This window comes from Misgurnus anguillicaudatus, chromosome 9 (genome assembly GCF_027580225.2).
Source record: "Misgurnus anguillicaudatus chromosome 9, ASM2758022v2, whole genome shotgun sequence".
Lineage (NCBI taxonomy): Eukaryota > Metazoa > Chordata > Actinopteri > Cypriniformes > Cobitidae > Misgurnus > Misgurnus anguillicaudatus.
In genome coordinates this window covers 23,536,410-23,555,702 of record NC_073345.2, presented here as the reverse complement: position 1 = coordinate 23,555,702, position 19,293 = coordinate 23,536,410, and the positions used below count along the sequence as shown (strand labels likewise).

At 39.6% G+C, this 19,293-nt stretch overlaps 1 protein-coding gene across 8 annotated transcripts in view; it reads left to right on the top strand.

Moving 5' to 3' along the window:
* Positions 1 to 19,293, top strand: part of vav2 (vav 2 guanine nucleotide exchange factor) — a 208,391-nt gene that overhangs the window by 46,298 nt on the left and 142,800 nt on the right. For all 8 annotated transcript variants that reach the window (XM_055180067.2, XM_055180071.2, XM_055180069.2 and 5 more), the window contains exon 2: positions 10,521 to 10,637. In XM_055180067.2, the coding sequence (XP_055036042.2) occupies positions 10,521 to 10,637 (117 nt within the window). The remainder of the gene's footprint in view (positions 1 to 10,520; positions 10,638 to 19,293) is intronic.

Genomic DNA, 19,293 nt, shown 5'->3' with positions numbered 1-19,293 from the left:
CGGCTTTCACGCGCGAATGAAGCAAGTAAACTTAAAATGTTCAAGCGGCAAAATATATGCGGTAGACGCAAATTTGACGCCTCAAACACGGCTGGTGTGAACCCACTGTTAGGACTGGCACATGTCCTCATAGTAAATACACATATCTCTGTTAATCAAATGAGAGAGAAATCCAAATCTGCACGTCACACACGAGCAATGGGTTATAAAAATGCTCGCACTGCAGCTGCATTCAGGAGTCCTATAATGACAAAAGTAAACAGAAAGATCAGTTTATGAGATCGGCTAATTTAGTGAGCACCGACCGAGTCATTTAATGCCGTTATCAGCTGATACCGATCTGCGGACGATCGATCAGAGCATCCCTAACATGAAGCAGTGTAATTGTCCATGTTTTTGTACAACAGATTCCAGTTAAACAGAATTACAAAAAAATTTGATGTCCACGTATGTGAACATCCAGGTCTTAGGAGGTAAATTATCCAACCTCTCATTTATTGATTTTCTAGATGAAATATAGATGAGTCAAATGTGCATTTTTAAAATGGTGTCCACTAGGTCAGCCAGAATGACTCAGTACTGCAAAGCACATCCAAAAACTCCCAAAAAAAAGCAAGTACTGCAAAGTTGAGACTCCCACACACATGCCTGTAATTAGTGGATTGGGGAGAAACCTTTAGATTTGAGAGTTGTCATTCATTGTAAAAATGGATCTGGGCTCTGAATGAAGACATGCAATAAAGATATTCTTTCCCTCTGGGCTTATTAGCCACGCAAATTGAAAAAGATGCTTTTACTTAACACGAAATGCACTGACATGATGTATTACATGCTGGTGACTTGCTTTCTAAAACAGGATTCTCACTAATCTGCACTCTAAATATGCTGGGTAAATATTGGACAGAATAGATGTTGGATTATTATAAACCTAAGTTGGTTTGTTTCAATGCAATGCTGGGTTGTTTCAACCCATGGTTTAGGATAAAAACCATCCAGCATAGGTTTATTTATAACCCAACATGTGTTCTCTCCAAAGATAAAATGTGAATTTTTGGCCTCTTGTAAATAAGCTGTTTGTTAGGTTTTATAGATGTTGTCTCTGGTGATCAAGTTCTTCAGCCCAGGCTGTGAAAATGATTATTTAAATGATGACATGTACAGAAGCCACAGAATCAGTGAAGTGATTAAGAGGCCATTTTCTATGTTAATGACATTAGCTAGCTCTAAGATAATGGCAGATGAGCGCTGAGAGCCAACAGCTGCACCCAGAAGACATGAGCTGTGTCAAATACTTCTCACACTGTTCTGCTCGAGCACTCTTTCATTTTTTTTGTGAAGAGAATATAACCAAAAAGGTTTAGATTTTTCTTTTTATCCACTATGTTTTATTAGACATGCAGTAAAACTGGTTACACTGTAGGTTAGTGGGTGAAGAGTGGTTTTAAGCTGTTTTGAAAGTTGTTGAAAGCTGCCTACAGTACCTCCCTACATAGCATTTTAAAGATGCAGTGAAGTGCCTTAAAATATGTAGCTTTGTTGTGTTGACGTAATTTTTACTGAAACAGGTTATTTCACCGAGGTTATTGAGTAGCATTTATTTTTTCTGAAATCTTAAAATCTGAAATGTGACAAAAAGCTGATGTGCAAAATAATGTCATAAAATTATTGATCTGTATTGGCAAAAGGGTAAGATCGTACATTTTGAATGCTTATATTTTTTATTGTTGTGAAGGGAATAAAGCAAGATTGTTTTCCTTCATATGCTTTATATCCACTATATTTTAACAGACATGTAGTAAAACTGGATACAGTGTAGGTTATTAGGTGAAGAGGGGTTTTGTTTTAAGCTGTTCTGAATGTTGTTAAAAGCTGCTTACCTACATTGCATTGAAGTGCCTTGAAATGTGTAGCTTTGTTGTGTTGACGTAATTTTCACTGAAACAGGAAGTTATTGAATGGCTTTTTTTCTAAAATCTCAAAATCTGGAATCTGATGAAAAATTGTTGATGACCATAAGTTTTGAATAATTATGTCTTCTAAATACACATTTGTTAATGTTTTAATTTATAGATATTCTCAAATATATATTCATATTAAATATTAAAGGATTAGGTGATCAAGTTCTTAGGTGATCAAATATTAAAGGATTAGTAATTTTTCTTAAAAAAAAAAAAAATGCCACTACTGGCATACTGGCATACATTTTAAACCACTACTTCTCGTTTTCCTTTGACGTGACCTCACGTAATTTTCATAATGACGTCGAAAGGTCACGTGTTACATATATGAAATGCACATTTGCAGACCATTTTAAACAATAAATTGACACAAAGACAATAATGAGGATCATTCCACATACAACACCGTCGGAACGGTCCTCTTTCTCCACAGTCTTAAACATTGGAGCGTAGTTTCGCATACGTCATCCGTGACCTCTTGATGTGATGATGTATTACATGAGGTCACTCTGGCGTGTCACAGGACTGGAGGAAGACGATAAGTTGTGGTTTAAAAGTGCATATTTTTTATTTTTCTTGCCAAAAATGAAAATTGTTTTGCTAGATAAGACCCTTATGCCTCGTTTGAGATTGTTTAAAGTCCTTTGAAACTGCAATTTTAAACTGAATTAAAAATGTTACGTGTTGGGGTCCATTAAAGTCCATTAAAATGAGAAAAATCCTGCAATGTTTTTCTCAAAAAACATAATTTCTTCTCGACTGAACAAAGAAAGACATCAACATTTTGGATGGCATGGTGGTGAGTAAATTATCTGGATTTTTTTTAAGAAAATGGACTAATCCTTTAAAAGCTAACAAACTTTAGTTCTAGGTTCGTAGAATGACAAAAAGCTGTAACAAATGGTAGGCAGTAACATTATATTGTCTCATAGGGCTGCTAAGTTCAGCCAAATAAGGCAGCATGTTTCCTGTACAGAGAAGTCAATCCCAGAATGCATAGTGACTAAATCATTAAAGATGGATGACCGACTGAGAGAGAAAAATGTTGGCTATAGATGAAAAGTATTGATTAAACTAAGACTTAAATCTATTATGAAATTGACTATTTGCCCAGTATTTGTGTGTGCTATGAATGTTTATGCTTATTAGACTATTTCATTGTTATCTGAGCAACATGCAGATCCTTTTGGTATTATGCACACAATGTTTAATGACTTCCTGCCTATATAGAGCATTATAAGTACAGCTGTAGAACTTAAACAGCATGAAAGCTGAATATGGAGCTTTGGTCTTGTAGATGCACAGAAGTAGTCAAAGCAGAAAACACTTATTTTCAAACATAATACCATCAGAACATTACAAAGTGAATCTGACGTGCTCCCTCAAACCATTTCATGGCGTTAGCACAATTTTGTCACTTTAATTAGATTGGCTTCTAAAGAGATTTCTGTCGCTGATGGCACAGACGTGGTGGTTTTCTCTTCACGCCTCCCTTTTGATTATGCATTTTTAAGCTGTGTAATAGGGAACAGAGTGCACGGCAAGGAAAGAACAAGATGATGTTTACAGAACACTTGCTTTAATAAAATGTTTCGCAGTGCCACTTTGTATGATTATTTTGGATGAGCATGTCCAACACTAATGCCACTCTGTTTGTAAGAAAAAGCATTCATTTCCCAAGTGTAGAATAAGAAATCGGTAAAGCCTTTTAAAATAAACAGGATAAAGCCTTGAAAAAAGCGCAAGGATCCTATAGTGGGGTCTAAAATCACGATTCACGAATACAAGGAACTGCTGAAAAGGGAGATGGACTGCAGTTAATGGATGCAGATCCCTGCCTTGGCATCATAAATAACCTTTGCATTGATCGGATGTAGTCTGTGATTCTCTGCAGCCCTTCTATCCACATTCATCAGCCTTGTATCTGATGTGTTTGCTGGCTACTTAATCCACCGATTACTCAGACGGCCTTTGCTCAGTGTCGACAGCTCTGGCTCCGTGTGATTGCTGCGCACAAAAAACAGAACATGCTATGGCTGTCATCTGTAATAAATCTTAAATTGCAAACAGAAATATGGTGTAAACAGCACTTCCTGGGCGGGGCATTTTGGGATTAAAATAAATTTTTGTGTAATTTCATGCCTGAATGAACTGAAAATGCTGAGTGTGGAATAGAAAAGATGACACAGTTTTGTTTTAGTTTCACAGGCTCTGAGGATGAGCAGCCATGCGTTGTGCATTTTTGCAGTGTAAAATGTAACCGATTTGAATAAATTTCAAGATGAGTAGCAATGCAAAAGGACTGTTAACAACCCAAGGTTGTATATAACGGGTGCACAAATTCGGTCCTGGAAAGTTTAGCTACAACTATGCTGCCACAAGCTGACTTGTTGCCTCGCTCCCTCATGAGGCGGCAGCTCTGGGAAACGCAGTTGGGTGATTCTGGCGAAATTAGACTTGTGAGGCGTCATGAAACATTTTGATAAAAAAAGTAAATGCTATCAAAATAAGAAACATACGGTTACAAACCTCTCTTCATGTCCTATTTTGCACATGACTTCAAATGACATCATACAAACCAATGTTGGGTTTTTTTTACATTTAAGGAGAAATTTTCATTACTGCAACGTGTCCATGACTGGATTTGGGTTCTTTGACATGGAAATATTTTATAATTAAAAAATCAAAAAAATAAACAGCTTCAGTGCATGTTATACTAAAAACATTTACAGTAAATAAACATGTGGTATTTGGTGATCATTGGTAAATGTAAAGACAATAATAAGGAATATAAATGTGTACAAAACCAATTTTCTCATCCTCCGCAACAATTTTCAATCATTGTTTAAGCCCTCAATGATCTAACATTTCAAAAAAAAAGTTGGAAGGGACAGAATTGACTGTGAGACTCAAGATGGCTGCCAGGTAAGCAGTTCTTATTTTTTCTTTCCAGATAAAGGTTGAAATTTTGTTTGTCATAGTACCTAGACAACTTTATAGTTCTCATTACCGAATGCATATATTTAATGTAATATCATGTTGCGGTAATGATACTTTTTGATAATGATAATCTAAAAAATTTAAATAATTCTACGGGAAATATTTTTAAATCCTCTAAAAATAATGGTTATAGTAAGTTCAGACCTTAATCTTATATGTGCAAAAAAATTGGCTTCAAGGGCTCTTTAAAAATTCTGATGCTGTGCACCTTCTAAATCTGGATTTCGTGAGAATCACCCATTCAGACAGCCTTTATGCAGCGTAACGGAGAGCACCTTTGTGATAACTAACTTGCGCATATTCGAAAACTACAATAGTAATTTCTCACTAGAAATGCAAGCAAAGGGTGTAAAAAGTGAAAATATACCTTATTTACACTAAATTTGTGCTCCAGACCCTTTCTTGGCCGTCATTTTAGGTTTTTGGACTCAACCAGGCTCGACCAATTACATTCCCCCACACGTCCACGCATAGAATTGTGGGACAAGACGATAAAGGTCTCTCAGGACATAGGAAGTAAACCAAACATTGGATTCGGACGTGCCTAGATGCCTTCAAGAGATTTCGGAGGCATGCTTATGTTTGATTAGGCGTGGAGCTAAACTCTGTAGGACACCGGCCCTCCTGGATTGAGTTTGGGCGCCCCGGTATTTAAGAATACACAAGAAGTAAAACGCACTCTGATGCTTCAATTTCTATTACAGATGAAAGGTAAACATATATTTGGGAAAATGATGGGATGTCAGGTTAGATAGAATTGAGGTGGTAAAAGTTTGCCCTCCTTTTGTTTTTGTCTGTTCAGTATCCAGCAGATCAGACCGTCAGACATCCAATTATTCTGTCTTGACTCAGCTGAAGGGAATCTGGACGGATGACTCCAGATAGTGCTCTAGGATACTGAACAGCTCCTATTGTCCTCACCCAGTTATTGACAGTTTTGTCCCAGAGGCCTGACAGTGGACATGTTGATACACAGCCACCCTTTATCTAGCCAGGTCGGGGCATCGTTTTGTGAAAGCCCTCGAATTTAAGCCTTGCCATTTTCATTTATCTGTAAGAAGCTAGTCTTTGTTCATCAGTAGAGGGGTTTTCTGGTTCAGCTGGTAGAGGAGCTTTCAGACATTTCTTCTTACCACTGCTTCACTTTTCACGAAGTCTGTCAGAGACATAGCTGTTAGTGGATTATGTGGACTCGTCTGGTTTTTGGCTCTGTTCAATTGACTGTGTAGCTACGGGTGTTTTTGGGTAGATTTTCATTTAACTTGTAGAAATACCACAAGGATATTTTAGCCCAAAATTATAAAAGTGCCATAAGAGTTGTCAGCCTGTGCTTGGACTTTGGAAAATATCTTTTTGTGTTCCAGAAGCCAGAAAATCCTTTGGCACTGGAACAACGTGAGTGTAAAATGGGTGAACTGTAACTCTAAGTAAAAATGTAGAACAGGTTTTAAAAGCATTTTTTCTCTGCATGAAGCACAACTCTGTTCTGAATAGACGGCTTTTGCATCCTTATTAGATTTTTACACAGGCAGCTGGGGTTCTTATGAGGTGCACTGCATTTGATTCAATCATGACATAGAGGGGTTTCTGTGATAAAGTGGTCTTTTTGGATAATCCTATCAGATTAACATTTGCATACCAACATACATTATTCATTCAGTGTCTGCGTCTCCAATTAGCCAAAGTCAGATTTTCCTCTAGAGAGGCTTTAACATCTGTGTGACCCGGAAATCCTGAAGGAGATCTGAGCTAATCAGGGTTTGCCTCACCAGAATCTGAAGCATTCTGATGTGTGCGTTTGTCAATACATTTTTACATTGGAAAGCTGTGTGTGGACTCTGGCATGTTCACTTTCCTTTTCACCTTTTATTCTTTCTCTTCTCTGTCCCAACCTGTCCCGAGTGAAGTGTTCCAGTGGGACCCTTAGACAAAGGATCAGAGCTTTGACAAAATGCCTCTACCTTGCCTGTCCCAGAGGGCGGTCTCCTCTTACATCCCCTCGCTGCTTTGAATCTGGTGTCGGCCCTTTGCCAGGTTCTGAGCCATCGCCTGGCGTGTATTTTTATTGTGAATATTTTCATTGTGTATTCATGGCTGAATTCCTGGTTCTCTCATACCTGAATTCTGCCTTGTTTTGCTCAGAAACTTATCTTCTCCAATGCCATCTGTTGGAAACAGTTGAGTCCTTTAGATCTGTATATATACAATTATGCATTTGGCAGATGCCTTTATCCGAAGTGACTCATGGTAAATTCAAGCTATACTGCACAGCTATACTGCACAACTCATGATCTTGGCATTGCAAGCATCACGCTCTGCCAGTTGAGCTACATGAAGGTAGGAATGTGATTATGTGGTTTGATGGTTATGATAAAGTTGGAGCGTTCGCTCACATCGATGATGCATTTATATCATTCTGAGGGTGTGTACCGATTCACTCCACGGATCCGGAGCGTTTCTCTCAGGGCTGTCTGATTATGTCTGACCACAGTCTAGACTCAGTGCTTCACGCTGTCTTGCTGTCTGCCTCTCTGTCGATCTGACTATCTTTTTGAGTCATTGCTTTAGGCTTTGTTTAAGCTCTGATATGCTTGACAGATTGTTTGACTTTGACTTACCCACTCATGTTTTGGAGGCGAGTCACTGGGTAGATTGATCCGTGCTCCTCATGTCTCTATGGGGAGAAATGCTCCTTCACCTCTTCTCTCACTTCTCTCTTTTTCCAGCTTTTTCAGACACAACAATCCCCTCCAAGGTCTTACTTGCACCTTTTTTACTCATTATTTATTTATTCTCCTTCCATTTTTGATATCAACCCTAATTTTGTCTGTTTTGTTTACACACTTATGAATTTTAATCTTCTGCTTCTCATTTCAGCCACAGCTTTGTGTATTACTCCTGCTGCTACGTTTAGCAGTCTGTACACTTTTTATTGTTGGCTCTTTTATAAGTCACCCATGTACGTATTTATACATATTTGCTAAATGAATAGGGCTGTCACAAATATATCATTTGGCTTAAACGGTTAATTGTCTAATAAATTATGGCGATTGTGACGATTCACAAGAAATAAACACAATAAAGTGTCTAAAAAATACCTGATAATAAAAATGCAATCAAAATAAACTATTCCAGAACAGGCCTTAAATAGTAACCAATCCTACTAAGGTCATATTAGTAGGACCACATGCCTGTGGCTGCAAAAAATCAATTCCTGCAGCTCCCCCTTGTGTTTTTTAGAGAGATGGGCAATCATTGTGGTGATCTGAAATTGTCGCGATGAGGTCAAACAATCACGATGAGACAATTATTTAATCATTGTGACAGCCCTATAAATTAATAAATGTCAACTCTAAAACCGTATCCTATGACTGTAGGACAACCGAATCATAAAGCTGATCGAATAGTCGATAATATTCAATATTGAAAATAGCATTCAATGAATGGTAAATGGTAAATGGACTGCATTTATATAGCGCTTTTAACAGACCTATGGCCATCCAAAGCACTGTACATGTTGCCTCACATTCACCCATTCACTCACACATTCATACACCGACAGCGGTGTCAGCCATGCAAGGCGCCATCCAGCTCGTCGGGAGCAGCTGCGGTTAGGGGTTAATGAACGTCATTATCGATTAGTTTGGTCTGTGACATCACTCGCCCAATCGCAACAGTGAGAGCTACGTGGTTATAAAGTCAGGCCCATCTGTTTTAAACTTTTATTGTAAAAAAAACATTGCCTTTTGCCTCTGCCAACGTACTGTCAGTCATCTTATGTCATTATGTAACTCCCGCTGCTCTGTACTGCATACGCTACATACATTATTCAGCCTGCCACCATATTGATTCAAAAACAAGGTTGTTAGGGATGGACGTCCAGAGTGCACGCTTTAAACATATTGTTTTGTACCGGGTTGCCATCAAAACACAGAAATACAACATTTAGCAAATTTCTACAGGATAAAAATGTCAGAAATCATGCATTGTATAAATTAGAAGGGACATATGACCTATTTTTGAGATAAGAGCAGTGCAATGTGTACATAAAATCTGTTTTGTTATTAGCCTGTTGGCTAATCACCATTTTCTAATGTTGTAAGCATGCTTACTTTTCTTTCCATTGACAAGAGCGTTATCTTGCATGGTTCTGGATAGCTTGCAAAAGAATGAGGAAGGTGTGATTAGCATAAAAACAGTATCTGATTCATTTGGGCTGGATAGACAGGGTGGAAAAATGCATGCTAGGGTACAGAGTGTGATTTTATGGTTAATGTGTTCAGAACAGACCAAACTTCAGAGAGAAGTATAAGAAGAAATTGCTGTAGTACTAGCATGTGTGAAACATCTCTTTATTCAGAACAGTAAATTAGAGCCGTACGTCCTCCTGTACCAATTATATCCTTTTCAACTCTATTGTTTTTTTTTAAGTATGTCTCGTGATTCACTTATCTTCACGTCATGTCGTCAGTCATTCTTGGCAATAAAGATTTAATCTGTTCCGATAATGAACAGGAAGCATTGTGTGTCACATACAAAGCATATCTACACTTCTTATATAGTACATCAGAATGATGACCCTGACTTGTCTGAGGTTATCTAACAGTGGTCATTAATGGATACTAGTTTTACAATTGCTCTGATGGGTGTGTGAATTTAATCCAGGGTTGTACCACGGATAGTTATCTCCATTGTACCGGCTTTAATGTGACAAATAGGCTTCCGTTGTCCTGCTTAACACAAGAAACTGAGCTGCCAGTGGTGCGTTTACAATAGGGGTTGTGATTCCTGCTAAATAATAGAGGCATGCCTGTAATATTTCTGGATCGCAACCCCCTCCTAGTTCCTGAATGGTTACTAGTCCGGCTGTGCTGTTGCAAACACTGCTACTAGTATTTGCAGTTTGCTGCTTGCCACCGCCGTCTCCATAGTAATGCGAACCCGTGCATGTAATTGAATTATATCAGTGGCATGAATTATACATGCGACATGATTCAGTGACATTTGGTGGGTGAATATAAAGAGAGAGGAAGTTGTTATTGTTTTGTCCTGGCTTATGCAGTTGTATCGGTTTCACCCAAATGATGTCAATTATGTTAGACAAATGCTCATTACAAAGAACGTTTATGAATGAGTTCCCCTAACAAATGAGGAACCAGAGCCAGCGCTTATGTCATGTTAGCATAAATGCATTAAGTTCCTGTATCATTACAATTAATACAGTTTCTGCTTAAAGACTGTGAGGACCAGAGGGAATGTACGCCGGTAGTTAAACATCGACCATGCCAGAGGCGATTTGTCTTGCTCTTACTAGCTTATCAAAGGGCTTGCTTTGCTTCAGCCAAGCCTGGGGATCCAAATCACTGTGTGTGATAACAGTTTGCTTAATCACTGATACAGGAACAAGGAAATGAACTGACTGTCAATGGGCTGCAGGAAATTAAATATGCTCCACACACAGTAAACATTAATAGGATGCCATAAGCCTGTGTTTTAATGCCTTTTGTGTAAATTTTATCCATAACATAATAAAATATCTTCGTGTTTGTCTCTCTTTTTCAGTTTCTGTGTCTGAAGAACATCCGGACATTCCTGAAAGTGTGCCACGATAAATTCGGCTTGAGGAACAGCGAGCTGTTTGATCCCTTTGACCTGTTTGACGTAAGGGACTTTGGAAAGGTGAGGAACTGTGTTTTTGCTGAGCGAGCACACAGGTTATCTGTGGCGATTCATTATTTTACATCACATTTAAATCTCGGTCGTTGGATGACATTAATGTAACGTGTCCTTTTATGGGAGATTAACCTGTAAGTGGGGCTATCTTGCATCAGCTTTGTTCTACTTTTTATAACCCACTTAAGAGACGCAAATACACGCACACAATCCATTAATACCAGGGGTAATATAAAAGCATGTTAAATGCTCTGTTGGTCCTCTGTTGCGAATTTATCTCATCTACTGCACGTTTTAATATGCACATGCACATTTGGTGTCACACCTCGGGGTCAGAAGCACGCCTGTGTGTGCCAATGCATATCTGTGTTGGTGTCTATATGGTTTGTGATGTGTGTTTATGCAGGTTTTTAGTAGTTTTGACTGAATACACAGTGATTTACGGGCGGGCGGTGTCGGGAGAGAATGTGCATTGGCTTTGCTTTCTAGGATATTTGTATAACATGTCTAACGTGGATTTTTTATTTAACTTTTCTAACTTTGATTTAGCTTAAATTGCACACACAGATGTCGGCATCTGGTTACAAATGAGAATTTCAGACGGATGGATCTAAGGTTGTCGGAAATCCAATTCGTTGCATCCCCTCTTGATTTCCAACTGTCAAATGCTATGTCAGATCTTTCTCTAGCGGGAAAACGCTGTAATGCTGACTTTGCCCTTTTAGTCATCAAAGCACAGGAGAAAATGTGCCATCCTTAAGAACAACCAAAGCCTGATCTTATATCGCTATGGCAGTTCAGTCAATACGTTGACCTCCATGATAGCTTATTGTTAATTCTATTTCTAGGCATATTTTCATGCAGAGTCAGCTTGATCTTCATCTTCATCATCAGTATAATTTAAAAGTTGCTGTTACTGAAAGTGAAAAGGCGGCAACCTTTTTAATATTGATTGTTTTGGTTGTCTGAATTGATTGGACTTCATAAAGTATTTACAGGTGCAAAGCATTTTTGTTCGACCCAAGTGTTTTGTTTCTCCTAACTGCTGTTTAGCAAGCCCGTCTACACCTCTCATCAGTGTATGCGGTCAGGAAAGAAAAGATCAGTGAGACGCATTGGGAAATCTTGAAGGGAGGACCGTGGACAGCGAGATTAAGCCTTTGCCAGACGTTGAGCTTTATGGATAATGTTGAAGACAGTGTGTGAGAGTCAATGAGTGCACGGAAAACAATATTAAAACCCTCGAGCAGTCAGAATCCATCACACACACCCTCCACATGTCAATGTGTAAATTGCGTTTGCGTCGACTGGAAGGTGACGGGCTTGTCCCAGCATTGATTCTCCATTAAGGCCAAGCAGCGCATTATAATATATTGAAGTAGGCAGCTCGATGTCAATGCAGCATACATGCAAATCATCTGTCATTGTTTCAATGGAGAGAGACAGATGATTTTTAAGCTGTAAAGCTGCATGGTACAAAGCCTTTTTAATCTTTGAATAGTGCATATATATCGTTGAACTTTCACCCCTAGTAGCTATATATCTCCCAGGCCTGTCAATTTCAGGGTGCCTTTGATAGGAGTGGACAAACTTTAGTCCTTGGTGTCTTTACAGTTTGCATACTGTGTTGTTGCTCTTAAAACTAATTAAGTCGATAATTCATAAACGAGTTCTCCACAGTTTACTTGTCTGCAAGAAATCTACCTGCTATGGATGTGTCATGATGGTTGACTAGCCATCATTCAACTAATTGCTTGGTCAGGTCAAGTAGTTTTTCTTTTCTTATTGATCCCAGCGTTACATTCATACAAATTTGGAAATATGTCTTAGCCCCTGGTTCTAAGGTTTTGTAACATTCAATGATGCATTTAAAACAGGCCTTGGGCCCTTTGCATTCTGTAACACCCTGTATAGATCGCTTTGGCCCTGTCCCAAATGGCACACTCTGGACTTGTGGTCCTCCTCAGAGTCCACACTTTGATGACATCATAGAGTGCAGACTTTAGGGACCCTTGATGCGAGTCCAGGTGGGTGCACCAGAGTCGTGTTTTGGACAGACTTGAGCGTCACGCCAGAAATTGGAAGATAAGTTGCCCGTCAGTGTGAACTCCTCCCTTCCGTCGTCGGATTGGTCTGATTGCTCTTTCGCAAGGACTTCTGGGCTGGTAAAGTGCGCGAAGCCTGCTGCAGTGCGGGCTTCGCCGGAGACCGCATCAAGGGGGCAAAGGGGACGCTGATGAGCACACTTCAAAGCGTAAAAATGACAGATGGGACACCCTACGGACTCGTAGACTAAGCGAGCATAGGCAATTTAAGTCCACGAGACCGAAAGTCCACATGAAGTGCGCCATTTGGGAAGGGCACACCTGAAATAAAGTGAACACCCCTAAGAAATGTATGACCCTGGGATTAGTAAACCCAAATCCAGCCAAAATATACTGGGATGACTGACTGGTCAATAAATGGATAGTTTAGACAACCCACAGGCTTCACATCTATAATAGCTAAGCCTAAAGGACAAGGCTTTCACATACCTGTCTCAAGCCCTGTAATGAGGGAGTGGCTTAATCCCTCACCCCAATTCCTCACTGCTAAAGATAGACTTTTACTCTAAGTAGGGAATACTTCAGTATCTAGGAAACACAAATCTGTTCATTTAGTTCGACCATTTAATCTCTGCATGCTCTCAATTCATCACCACTTCAATACACTTTCCTGGGTGGAGCAGCTATAGAGACACCTACCCCTACTGATGGTAATTGTCTCCCCTTTTTTACATTTCACTGCTTTTAAACAGATGGCTTACCCCCAAAACCCTACATCTCCTGTTAAACTCTGCCAAAACGCTCCTGTCAACTTCCTGACGCTTCATACCCTCCTCTATCCCATCAGCCCCAGGGACGCATCCTTACCACGCTCGCAGATGGACCTGGATTCTCTTCACAATTTCATATTCATTGTGATATCATTACTCATAAACACAGAGATCTCTGGGGTTCACTTTCGGTTTAATGTGCCATTCAAACCAAACTGCTCCTGTCTTTCTAATTGGATCTAAATATGCAGTTGTTATCATTTAAATGAACACCACAATCACTTGGCTTCACGTCTTTGTGACAATTAGCATGATGACACTCCACCTGTTCGCAATGTGTGAATCAGACAGGTTGAAGATGATTTTGATTATCCGTTGTTTGATTGCATTCAATTGACTTGCCACAGAGTGATAAGAACAAAGGCGACTGTGACATTGCTGTTCTACAAAATCTTATTGACCTGCTCTCTCTTGTTTAGTGTTGTTATAATTATCCATCGTCTTTATTCAAAGACCGAAGCACCTCCCGGTGGAATCATGTGGGCGTGCTTTAAATTAACAGTCGGGTTCATCTGGGAACAGGATGAGTAAAACTGCTTCATGATTGACACCAGCGGGGTTAGTGAGGGGCCCTTTGGAGACCTCTGGGAGTCAAATATTATTTCCATAAGATTAAATGCGAACAAAGGGTGCGACTCTTTTTGCACATGTGCACAGAATCAGTCTGTCTCATATATTTTGCTTTTTCCAGTAATATTTCTTGATTTTCGTAAAGCAAAATCACAATTATTTAAGTGATCCCACCCTTTCTTATATCCCAGGATAGATGACATAGTGTGAAGACGTGGCATGCAGCATGACTTGTTCAGGAATCCAACACTTACTCATACTAAAAAATGTTTCTAATTATTTTTTTCAGGTGAATTAACTAGAATGCAGACAGTGTGTTGTATTTTAGCTTTTAGTTAGTACAGGGTTTCTTAAAGTATGTGGCGGGCCGCACTGGTGGGGAAAAGGAACATTACAAGTGGGGCGTGACAAACGTGAGGAAATTTAGTCATTTTTGTGCCCATCTTAAATAAAATTTTAAAACGATACATTTAAATATAAGCCTAATTTAAAACAGCATCAGACTGTGAAGAAAATGTCAAGCGGAACCATAGCATACAGTAATGAATTAAAGTCGGAAAGTTAATTGAAGTGAAACAAAAACTTTAATGTGGTGAGGCGGTATAGGCAGTAGCAGGTATAAAAGTTAACAATGGATACGTTTTCCTGTAATCACGTCACTACAACAGCAATGTCCTGATTGGTTAACGCAGCACGGATCTTATTATAATAATACCAGGGAATCTTATAATATTACCCAGGGAATCTTCTTATAGTATTACCACCTCTTAATCTGCACTATCCAACCATGCCACTGCCTTTAACAAACCACCATCATGGCAATCAGTGTGTGCATTTCATCAGCTCATTTGCATTTAAAAGGACACACCCCAAAAATGACACTTTTTTGCTCACATCTACAAAGTGGCGATTTTAACATGCTATAATAAATTATCTGTGGGCTATTTTGAGCTAAAACTTCACATACTGTACGCACTCTGGGGACACCAAAGACTTATTTTACATCTTTAAAAAATCTCATATGTCCCCTTTAATAAATCTGTCATTCCTACTGTTTTCATTTTTAATAACTTTTCTCTGTGTTAGCACAGAGCCAGCAGTGGTTTTAAATGCATGATTACAGTTCAGTGACCTGCCATGTTTACTCTCTCCTCTTGCATACATTCTGCTCAAGTGTACTTGTGCGCTCTTGTCTGCCCTTATCTCCTCTTCTCTCCTCTCCAATCTTCACCTCTCTTCTTCTCTCCTCTGCTCTCCTTGCCTCTCCTCCCCTCTCCTCTTCTCTCTAAATGGTGTCTGAAAATAGCCGGTTGCCAGGCATTTTCTACTGCAGCATAGCACTGCTCAAATACCTGTGGAGGAACAATGGTGACATTAACGAATAGACTTTCTGTAAAGGTTATTGTAGTGATTTGAATTGCTGTTTTAACACCTCGGAGCCAAGCTGAGACATCTAAAAAAACTGAACAGGCAGGATTTGTGCATTTGTAGGTTGGCTGAGGTCTCGTGTCAGGCTGACTTGCTTTTATTTTTCATCAGTGGTGAGGTCAGGGCCTCTTTGACCTTTGATGTAGTCTAGTTGAATGAAACGTCTACTGCTAAACAAACATTTACTTTAAACATTGACTTTAAATAGTTGTAGACAAGTAAGAATGTGTTTTTTGGTTGCTGGCCAAGAACACGATTAGTTTTTCGCCATATAGAATGGATATTTTGATGTAATGTTCCCCGTAATGTTTTCTTGTTGGACCAACTACTTCAACTAAGTTTGGGATTAACCCTATAGGCCATAAAGTACTTTCAGCTGAAAATTGCTTTTTCGAAATCAGTCTTGTTTTGAAAGTTCCTCTTCCATTTGCAAAGGCATCCCTGTTGTGAATTAAATGATATTGAGACTATAAAATTTATAGCCTATAGATGTTGTTGTGGAAAGCCATTTTGCCACTCTCGGTTCATTAAAGAAAATGTCCCTGAATGCAAGGAATTCTCCCTTTTCACAAAGCAAATGCCTCTGTATCCCTGTCACACTCTGTTCCCAGTGACATCTGTCCATCAGAAGCAGGGCTGCATGATTTAACATAATGCTGCCAACACAATTAATTATTCATTCAAATGCCTCACTCTTGATGATAATTCTCCTGCTATGAATAATTGAAGTGATGTACCTGCTTCACTTTGGCCCTGCCTCTTTTCTCTCCCCCCTTTAAAATGCCTCATTAGTCCTCACCTCATTATAGAGGTACCTACTCAACCAGGTGGTTGTCAGCTATTGTTTATCATCCAGGACAGGCATGCTACCTAACTACAGAATTATGTTAAATATTAACATTTTGTTAATGAGTTTAACAAAGGTAGCAATTTAAGATGTCTCTGACCTCATGAGCATAATTAAAAAGTTGCCCTTTGCTACATAGTGGAGATTGGACTGGAAATGATGCAGAAAATGCAGGACAGGAATATTGAGACGTGTTACAAGCCACACTCAAACTTAGGCCATGGCTCTGAAAAGGGGCAGTCGTCTTAACAAAAAAATACTGCTTGTGATTATGTCAACAAGAAGTAAAACATTAAGTATTAAAGCTCTAACCACGTAATATTCTCTTCTGTATTTTCAGTACGAAAGCAAAACAGAAGTAATATTTCATAAATGTGCTTCCCCAGAATCAGCTCTTTGTTGTTCTGGCAGTTCTGTGTTCTGACAGGAGGTGATGACAGGCAGTGGCGTTTAATTTTGCAGAATGAAAAGTGATGAAATTCTGAATTCGTTATACAGAGACCGAAAATGCTCTGCACAATAAAGTCTACATTGCAGAAATAATTGCTACTCTTTTGTTTCCCAGTTGAGTATGTAACACTTGCAGAACCTCACATTGGGCTCCAGAGTTTCTCTTTGATGAATCTCTACATGTTGTTGTGCTACAGAGTCTAATGCTGCATTCACAGCAGCCGTGGTAGAGTCGTCAAGCGCGAGTGATTTCAATGTTAAGTCAATGTGAAGATGCGTTGACGCGCGTCTGGAGGTCTTGCGGCTGAATGAGGCGTTTAGCACGGTGCGGTAGAAGCGATTCTGCCTCATTCGCGTGAATTGAGCGTTGCCGCGGGAAACCGCGCCACATTAACCAATCAGGAGCTTGCTCTAGTAGTGACATGATTACAGGAAGCGAGCGGAGTCGCAGAAGCCCCTCCCATGACACGAATTTCCGCATGAATGTCTTAATGACTAGAACCTCACGCACGAATGAAGCGAGTAAACTCAAGATGTTCAAGCGGCAAACCAGACACGGTAGACACGAATGTGACGCCTCAAATACGGCTGGTGTGAACCCACAGTATAGGGCTGTTACCTGGTATTAAGATGCGTTTTCGTCAATCAAGTCAAAAGTGGACGAGAGAGACACATTCATGTTTACACCTGGTCTCTTTTGTCCATTTTTGACCACTTCTGTCCTGAATACTTTGAGTGGTCTGTAGAGACTGTGGGTGAGTCCCTCTGCTTTCATTTAACTGTTTGGCAACCTTCCAATCTTTCTGAGGAAGCCAATATGGAAGTTATTTAAACTGCAATTCATCGACTGGCCACTAGAGGCTGGCTCCAAAAGGGAGTCAATTCCCATAGACCCCCATGTTAAAAATGCCCATCTTTAGAGAAAATAAATATATGTTTACAGCCTTGTACAAAAATTGTTTTTGGTCTGTATAGCTAATTTTGTCCTTCATGATCACTGTGGGGGGTGATTTTTTTGTAACTCATCCATTTAAATTATATTAAGCCTTAAAGTTTGGCATAATTAAGGGCGTGGCCACTTTATTGACGGTTGAACAGCCACTGCTGTCACTACAGTCGAGTTAGGGAGGCGTGGTTTCAGCAACCAGCCACCTCAGCTTCATCCACGTCCCCGCCTCTTTAACCATTTTCGAAAATCCGCGAGTGATGCGCAATAATGCGCGTCCAAGTTGGCGACAGCAGACACCGCCTACTATTGGCTTCAAAAATGATCTTAAGAAACCTATGGGTGACGTCACCTTTTTTTACAGTCTATGGTTTTAAAGACTCAAACTAATATTAGGTAAGAGTCCGCTGCTTGTCTTGTTAGTAAACATGCTGCACAGAGTTTTGTACATATATATGTAAGAGGTTTCTCTTATATTTCATAGCAATCGATGAAATAAGCTCGTGCAACTCTCACACGCCCACAAAATTAAAGCAAAGATAAAAAGAGGCGGAGATAAGCCACTTTAGTTTTATCAATTAAAGCCCACAGATTGCACTAAACACTGTTGGTTCACGCTAAAAGTCATGTCCTATGGAAAAAACATTGTGTTTGGTACCTTAGATTAGATCAGGAGGCGGAGAGTAGGTTGTCTCTTGTGGCTGCTCGAACACATTCGACTACATGCATGTCTACGCCATAAAAGCAATCCGGTCTAATGTGTTTTCGACTACCTCTGAATGTGGTCGAATGTGGACAAGCTCAAAACTTTTACACCCTGTTTACACTGGTCTTCTTTAGCGTGATCTGGTCTACCAAAGTGCATCTTAATACCAGGTGTAAACAGCCTATAAAAAGCAGTCAGATGTGGCATAGAAAAAGGGAAAGGATGTTTTTAATGTGCATCATATTCCTTTACTTGGTCTGTCTCTGGCTAGCCATGAAAATACAGAGGAATCATCCAGGAAGAGCAGCACCCCTCCAGGAAGTACTTCTACATTCAGCTCCAGCCATGAGACCCGTGCGGAGCACTCTCATTATTTTTCTTCCTTCCTCCGTTGTGCTCCGTTTCATTCTTTTCTCTTGCCCTTTAGTTGGCTGCAAACCTAAAGGTATTTCTCTGACGGACAGGTACATTTTTCCTGTGAACTCGTGAGCATGAATAAATATACTATAGGAGGATTTGTCTTTCTACGTAAACTCTGGAAACTGTTTGAAATTCTACTGCCTTAGCCGTGGGTGGCGAGTTTTGCTTGTGCTGACCTCTCCGCCTCAATAAACAAGTAACAGGTAAACAAGAACACTGCTATCTGTGTTAATCCCTTAGGGGATGATTCATACACTGAATAGAAAATTTTTACCTTATGGCAAAGGGGTGGGGTTTTGGAGCATGGGATGGCTCATATTAAAATCTTAGGGGCATCATTCAAGGTGAAAACTACTTTAGGTTTATCTGCTCAGGCTGCTAAATCAACAAAAGATGATGATGTGTTGGGATTTAAGCTGT